The 8,441-nt window shown below is 31.1% G+C and overlaps 2 protein-coding genes across 2 annotated transcripts; one reads left to right on the plus strand and one right to left on the minus strand.

The window, feature by feature from the left end:
- Positions 1 to 1,703: 1,703 nt before the first annotated feature.
- LOC127245150 (18.2 kDa class I heat shock protein-like) lies at positions 1,704 to 2,503 on the minus strand. Its single transcript, XM_051265885.1, has one exon. The coding sequence runs from the start codon at positions 2,319 to 2,321 to the stop codon at positions 1,851 to 1,853; it is 471 nt and encodes a 156-aa protein (XP_051121842.1). The 5' UTR covers positions 2,322 to 2,503; the 3' UTR covers positions 1,704 to 1,850.
- A 1,221-nt stretch (positions 2,504 to 3,724) lies between these two features.
- On the plus strand, positions 3,725 to 7,681 carry LOC127245133 (flavin-containing monooxygenase FMO GS-OX-like 4). The gene is made up of 8 exons (XM_051265851.1): positions 3,725 to 3,909; positions 4,678 to 5,342; positions 5,607 to 5,677; positions 5,929 to 6,081; positions 6,161 to 6,243; positions 6,315 to 6,450; positions 7,015 to 7,188; positions 7,307 to 7,681. The coding sequence occupies exons 2-8, from the start codon at positions 4,772 to 4,774 to the stop codon at positions 7,511 to 7,513; spliced, it is 1,395 nt and encodes a 464-aa protein (XP_051121808.1). The 5' UTR covers positions 3,725 to 3,909; positions 4,678 to 4,771; the 3' UTR covers positions 7,514 to 7,681.
- Positions 7,682 to 8,441: the final 760 nt, after the last annotated feature.

Below are 8,441 nucleotides of genomic sequence, written 5' to 3' on the forward strand. Positions count from 1 at the left end.
ATATAATCATATTGTAGGTCATATTTATTATTATTTTCACTTTTTGGTTAAAATTATTTGGTATATATATTTATAATTCAAAAACAATATTTTTTACAATTATTTTATGATATAAAAAATAATCAACTTTAATATTTTAAAAATATATAAAAAATAATAATATATTAATATATATAATCATCATTATATATATTTAAAAATTTATAGTAAAAATTTCAAAATATTATTTTAAAATAATTATTTTTATAAATTATAAATTAAATTTATTATTCAAAATATTGTTTTAAAATAATACTCCCTCTCTCAAACGTATCTGAGTCAACTGTAGACACGAGAATTTAGGATAAGTATAAATAGTAGATAATTAAGAATGTATTAGTGAAAATAATTATCATATAATATAAATAATTATAAATTAAGATTAAGATAACCCACTTTAATTTTAAAAAATTAAATTAAAAAATAGTGTGTAATTATTTTTCAAAAAAAAAAGAAAGTGACATGTGACGTGGGACGGAAAAAAACAACAATGTGGACATGGTAAGTGGGACGGAGGGAGTATTATTAAAAATATATATTAATATATTATTATTTTTATATATTTTTAAAATATTAAAAATTGATTATTTTTATATTATAAAATAATTGTAAAAAATATTTTTATTGAATTATAAATATATATCAAATAATTTTAACAAAAAAATAAAAATAATAATAAATATGAATTACAATATGATTATATTGAAAACATGGTCGTGAACATGACCTAGAACATGACTATATTGAAAACATGGGTGACCTAGAACATGACTGTATTGAGAACATGAGCATGAACATGAACACGAACAACATGGGCAGAAACATGACTGTGTTGAGAACACAGGCAGGAACACCGCCGTGTTCAGACGTGCAGGGTAATCAACACGGCCGTGTTGAGACCAATACTCAATACGACCGTGTTGGCTGCCAGGGACGCCCTGTCACCTTCTGAGTCATCCAACACGGCTGTATTCAAGCCAACACGGCCGTGTTCAATCCCAATCAACCATCTTATGACTAAAATTGATAAATTTTCATTTAAATGAAACCAAAATTAATAATTTTTTTTAATGAAACTAAAATTGACAATTATAATATTGAATGAAACAAAAATAATTTTTACTCGATACTTTATTTAAATTAAATAGTGTCAAATTAAAATTAAAACAAATTTAAAAGCAATTAATATGAAATATATATATACTTTGGTTTTTCAATGACGTGGAACCGTAGCCACTTTGTTTTCTCTGTCATATAGTCTCCTTATGTATTTTACATTTTACGTAATTTTTAATATAAATTTTATCTGTACTTCATATATGAAAGATACAGTATATAATATTCTCTCCATCTCAAACATCTTATAATATATATATACTTTTTATGCAATATTTTTAAATTAAAAAATAATTAATAATATTTATATATATATATTAATATATATTTTACTTTTATCTCATTATATTATTTAAATAAAAAAAATAATTTTTTTAATCATATCACTTAATATTTAAATTATTTTAAATTATCATATTTATTTCAAATTATCATATTTAATATTTTTTTACCTAAATTCTTCGTGTAAAACTCAAAAATTGGACAATATTTGAGACAGAAGAATATCATTTATTTTATTTTATTTATTTGTTTGTTTTACACCATGATACTGATCAATGCTTGTATAGTACAATTATTGTCAATAAAAATTTACATATTACTCAACAGTTCATATTTATTTATTTATTACTGATGCATATGTGCATAATCATCATATACACTCATTCAGCGGATGAAAAATGAACGGTCAGGATTTAACCTGAGATATCAACAGCTTTCACCTCCGTCTTCTTCACTTCCTCCTTAGGTACGGTCACCGTCAGAACTCCGTTCTCCATCGCCGCCTTCACCTGATCCATTTTCACATTTTCCGGCAGCCTGAACCGCCGGAGAAACTTGCCGCTGCTTCTCTCAACACGGTGCCATTTATCGTTCTTCTCCTCCTTCTCCTTGCTTCTCTCACCGCTAATTTGCAAAATCGCGCCGTCCTCCACCTCCACCTTCACCTCCTCCCTCTTCAATCCAGGAACATCGACCTTGAACACATGAGCTTCCGGCGTCTCCTTCCAGTCGATCCGAGCGCCGGCGATGGCGGTCGCCTCGGAGGAAGGAGCGTTTGCGACGGCGTTGAAAGGAAATCCTTCGAATGGATCCCAAACATCCAGGGAAAACGGATCGAAGACGTTGCTGCGGCGGTTGCCGAAGAAACTCGGAATCAAAGACATTTCTTCTGCGGAAAATTGATTGTAATCACTAAGCGGAGCTTGAGTTATGAGGAGTTGTGGAGATTTGATTTGGTGATGAATTGGGGAAGAAGAAGAAGAAGGGCTGTCTGTTTATAGAGATGAAGAGATGCTTCTCGTGCTTTCATGAGATTCTGAGAAAACGCTTTCGGTTCTCCCAGAATCTTCTCGATCATACCAGAATTATTCAGTTTTTAAATAAATAAATATATATATATATATCTTATACTCCGTAAGTCCTACTTTATACCAATTTTTTATTTTTTATTTTTTATTTTTTATTTTATTTTGTATTAAATTAAAAGATATTTATAATAATATTTTGGTTAGCGGAAGTCTATTAGAAATTTAGATTTTTTATTTTTTTATTTTATTAATAAGTTATTATGTGTAATTGTATGTAATAATTTTTTTTAATTATATAATATCCTCATCTCTTTTACAAAAAAAAAAAAAAAAATTGTATTAAATATTTTATATTTTATTTATTGTGTAAAATTTATTTTATTAATATAAAATTTACAAAAAATATATATTTTTTTTTTAAAATTGATGTTTGATTCTAAATAAAGATCTAAATTAAACAAATTTTATATAAATAAAAAATTTAAAATATTCTAAACACTCCATTCGTCCAAAATCAATAGTTACATTTTGTTATTTTCGTTCATTTAAAAACAATAGTTTCATTTTTATTTTTAGTAACCAACTTCTCTTTTTTTTTTTTTCAAAAGTATCCATATATTTTTCCAATAATTACATGAAGTATGAGCATTTTAATCTTTTAGAAACAATTTTACACTATGTAATACTATTATTCCTTAATTCTCTACTCATTCCAAATGTCCATATTGTTTTGAGACGGAGGGAGTAATTTTTTGAATAAAAGAAATAAATAAATAATTGATCAATCATTTATTTTTATAGTTTTGTAAAAATTAAATAACAATTCGTCTAAAAAAAATTACAAAATGAAGAGTTAATCAATTATTTATTTATTTCTTTTATTAAAAAAATTAGTTAAAATATTATATTTCTTTCATTTGTATAAAACATATATTATTAAATTAATATTTACAATCAAATATCAATTTCAAATGAAAAAAATATTTTGTTCAAATTTTATATTAACACAAATGAATTTCACATAATAAAAAAAATATTTTATTTATTTTTACTAAAAAAAACAAATAGTATTATATAATTTATCTTTTTTTTTATCTAAATTATAAACATATTATTATAAGATAAAAAAACTAATTAGGACTCTCATATAGACCAAGGAGATAGTATATTTTAAATAAGATAAAAATAACCTATATATATATTATTTTTTATTTTTTATTTTTCTTAAAAGAAACCATAAATAATAATCATCTCAAAAACCAACACGCCCACCATTGTTGGTCAGCACCACAAATCCACAAAGACACTTCAATTGGGCATTCGCGCCCTTCCCTTCTTCCCATTGCCAATCCTAATTCCAATCTTCCGCATACAAATTCATGTTACAGCAACCGTTTCCGTCTATGTCATGACTAGAATTTTCAGGTTTCCGTTCAATTTACAGGTTAGTCGGATTGTAAATTGTTTTGCAAGCAACTGGTAGTTCGCCCTAAATTCATTTTGCTTGGAGTCATTGTTTGTTGTGTGAGCACTGCGGCTTAATTAGATTTTGGATAAGATTATTGGTGACACTCTCTGTAAGTTCTATCTCATCGGGCAATCTAGGATTTGTTCAGATGTTGCTGAAATTCTTATGGTTAGTTGTGATTTTATTTTAGCAACTGATAGAGGATATTCGAACTTAGTGATGTTTGCAATGAGAATTGGAATATGAGAATCGGAATGATTTCCATGATTCATGGATGCTGTGAGGTAATTGAAATGTACCTTTTAAAATGATTTAGAAAACTTAGGAATCAAAATCCTTTTGTGGGTGAGTGACTGTGTGAGTGATTAAGGTATCTGAAACATTTCTATTTCCCATTGAAACAAATCGAATAGAATTTGGTTTAGGTTCTGATTAGATTGGTAACTGCTTTCAGATATTACTTAATTTTGGGCATCAAGTTGGGATACTATGCTGTTTATGCATTTCTGTTTTGGGAATTAATTTTAGAACTAGAAGAGTTGATTGATTGTTAGTTGTTTTTTGAGTTTATCTCTTATTATTATATGCAGGCTATTTTCATTTGGCTAGATGGATTTTGCTTTGTTCTTTGTTCTTTGTATTTGATTTTGTTGTTTAGAAGTCGTCATCTACATTGATATGATAGTCTACCATTAATGAATTAAGTACAAAATTCATGAAGTGTGTTGATAATGCTATTGACAGGAACTGGAACCACCTGCTTTTGAAATTAGGAAGCTTTTTGTCCGATAATTCGATTCGTATTCAATCCATTGAATTTGCCATCTAAGCCGAAAAAATGCCCACCCCAATCCAAATCCCTGTCTCCACTATGCCGTCGCCTGTCTCACGATCAGTTGCCGTCATAGGCGCCGGTGCCGCCGGCCTCTGTGCCGCCCTTGAACTTCGCAAAGAAGGACACCAAGTCGTCGTTTACGAGAGGGAAGATCAGATTGGGGGGACCTGGGTGTACACACCAGAAACAGAGTCCGACCCAATGAGCCTCCACCCTGCCCGTAAGCTAGTCCACACAAGTCTCTACGCCTCACTCCGCACCAATCTGCCCCGGGAAGTGATGGGTTTCCGCCAGTACCCCTTCATGGCCAGCAAGAAACCAGGGAGAGACTCGAGGCGGTTCCCGGGCCACGAAGAGGTGTTGGAGTATTTGAAAGATTTTTCCCAAGTGTTTGGACTCGGTGATTTGGTGAGATTCGGGCGAGAGGTTTGGCACGTGGAGTTGGTTGAAGATCGTAAATGGATTGTGAGATCAAGAATTCGAGATGATGGCGGGGATGATGATAGTGAGGTCTATGATGCTGTGGTGATCTGCAATGGCCATTATACAGAGCCCCGAGTTGCCGAACTGCCGGGTATGTTGTTCTATACAATTCAATGTTAAAATTTTATGGTTGATTTCATGTCTTTGATCATATTATCTAATATATAAATAACCATATGCTGTCGAGTTTTCTATGTTGCCTACTCTATCTTGTTTGGATTCGTCGATTATCATCTGCTTATTGTGTATTTCTTCGAAAGCACTGTCTCTTCTGGTTTTTTCGATCAAGAAGTTGGGATTCGGATAACGCTCGTTAATTATTGATCTTTCTGAAGTGTTATCCTACTGCCTTTAGGAATTGATGTCTGGCCGGGGAAGCAGATCCATAGCCACAACTATCGTGTTCCTGATCCCTTTCGCAATCAAGTATGTTTCTGTAAAATCTTGCAACGCATGTTGTTATTACTTTTGGCGTGCGCATAAAGTGATATTTCAACAGACACAATCATGTTACTTACATATCTAATTTTTCATGTATGTAATGTGAAAATCGCGGGGGAGTAAGAATAGTGCAAGTTACTTTATAGGTTTGTATCTTGATTACGAAACAGGACAAAATGTAATTTTGTGCACGAGATTTCAGCTGTATTTACATTCGTTCGGTTTTATTGTCGCAGATTGTGGTGATAATTGGCGGTGCTGCAAGTTCCGACGATATCTCTAGAGATATTTCTAAAGTTGCCAAAGAAGTTCATATTTCATCAAGATCAGTCGAAATTGCTCGCCTCGGAAAATTGTCTGGCCATGACAACATTTGGTTGCATTCGATGGTAAAACACAACTGTTCAAATTTCAACCCCGCATCATTTCGTAATTATCATGGTAATGATCATTCAACAACATCGCCAGATCAAAAGTGTTCACAGAGATGGTACAGTGGCTTTCAATGATCAAACTGAAGTCGGTGCTGATGTTATCATTCATTGCATCGGGTGAGCGTCGAATATTCCAAAATATTTGTTCGGGAAAGCACTGTTTAATTAGTTCACCCTCCTCTTTGCAGGTATAAATATCACTTCCCATTTCTGAAAACCGACGGCATTGTGAACGTGGAGGATAATCGAGTCGGTCCTCTTTATAAGCACGTTTTCCCTCCAACCTTGGCTCCATGGCTGTCATTCGTTGGCTTGCTGTGGAAGGTCAGTCTGGCTATTATTTTGGGCGATTCTTTCTCTCGTTGCACACAATTTATTCAAGGGTACCCTGATTTTTTAAATCTCGAAACTAGATTCCTTTATCGTTTTAGTCCCGTTATTGGAATCTGTCGCAAAGTAGTCCCGTAAGTGAAATCTTTTTGCAATTTTAGTCCTCGCCGGAATGCCTACGTAGCATCCACGTAGCTCGCCTGAAGACACATGTCGGCCAAGTCTGCGATACTTGGCCGATAAGTAGATTTTTTATTTTTTTTATATTTTAATTTTCGAATTTTTTCTAAAAAAGACAATAAATAAATTAAATTTTTTAAAAAAATTTAAAAAATCTAAGGACACATATTCTCCGACGAGCCATGTGAGTCCCATGTAGGCATCTCCGGCGCCAATGACTAAAAGTGCGAAAATTTTTCACTAACGAGACTAGTTTGCGACAGACTTAGTTACGAGATTAAAATGATAAAGGGATCCATGCTAAAAAAAAATTAGTTTACCCTTTATTCAATAATAAATTGACTATTGCTCAAGTTCTTTTTTCTTTTCATCTTCTAGGTTGTTCCATTTCCATTATTCGAGTTTCAGTGCAATTGGATCGCCGGCATTTTATCAGGTCGAATTCCTCTCCCATCGACAACAGAAATGATGAGCGATGTCGAAGCCCTTTACGCATCAATGGAAGCATCCGGAATCCCAAAGAGGTATACTCATCGACTAGACACCGAGCAGGTAATAGCATCCTTATTTTTGCGTACAATGTGAATACTTTCAAACTTTTGACGTCACATTGCATTTTCCATTATATGCTGTTTTTCGCAACGATCAACTTAATTTTTTGTGCTTATAGTTTGAGTACGACGACTGGTTGGGCGCCCAGAGCGGGTTGCCGCCTGTGGAAGAATGGAGAAAGAAAATGTACTGGGCGACTTCCCGGAGGAAGAGGAAGGTTCCAGAAGCGTATCGCGACGAGTTCGGTGAAGACAGAGATTTAATGGCCGAGGCTCACGAAGACTTCAAACAATACTATATAGGTATGGCGCCAGCCCTCCTTTAGCCATGTTTATACTTGCATTTGCATTTGCATTTGATTATATATATGTTTCAATAAAATGCGACGGCTACAACACTGAATTAATAGTATATGCTACAATTATATACAATACACAACAATTGATTTTAGTATATAATAATAATGTGTTATTTATTTTTGTATATAATATGGGTGTTGCAAAGTTTTGAATTTTCCAAATTTAGCACATTACCCATTACCAGACTCTGGTGTATTTACTTGTAAAATTTTGATTTTGGGTTCTGGTTTTAAATAATAAAATAGTTATTTGATGTGATATAAATATTTATTGATGTGATATTTTGAATGTAAAATGAAATTTTTTTATAATATAATAAATAAAATAATAGGCGTTTGATTTGATATTTTTGAAATGAAAAATAAGTTGAAATACTAAAATCAGGTAAAATCCCTACGAGTAAACAGACATTGTTGTATTGTTTAGCCAATTTAAATGAAAATTCACAACTACGTATAGATTACTCAACGGTAATAAAATTTTCAAACAATGCGCCTAGGTAATGTTTGGTTAGCCTTTTGTTCATGGTTTGTACTGTGCTAACAATTTTTCTTTTTTTTTTTTCTCCAAATATCTTTTATAGTGGGTTCATTTTTAATATTTTTGTCTTTATATTTTTTTAATAAATAATATATTCATATATTAAAAAAATTGAATTTATTCTTTTATCATTTCAAATCTAAATCGATATTATTATTTTTTAATAAAAATATATTATTTTTTCACAAAATATTGTTTAAATAAAAATTTGAATCGATAATTTATTTTAAATCAATTTTAAATTACAATCAAATAAATCTTTTTTAAAAAAAAAATTAATTTATGTTAATTATATATTTTTAATTAGTTATTTTATAAAATTTTATTGTCTACACAATAATATTTATAGTAAAT

The sequence above is a fragment of the Andrographis paniculata genome, unplaced genomic scaffold (assembly GCF_009805555.1).
Source record: "Andrographis paniculata isolate CXL003 unplaced genomic scaffold, ASM980555v1 Contig21END, whole genome shotgun sequence".
NCBI lineage: Eukaryota > Viridiplantae > Streptophyta > Magnoliopsida > Lamiales > Acanthaceae > Andrographis > Andrographis paniculata.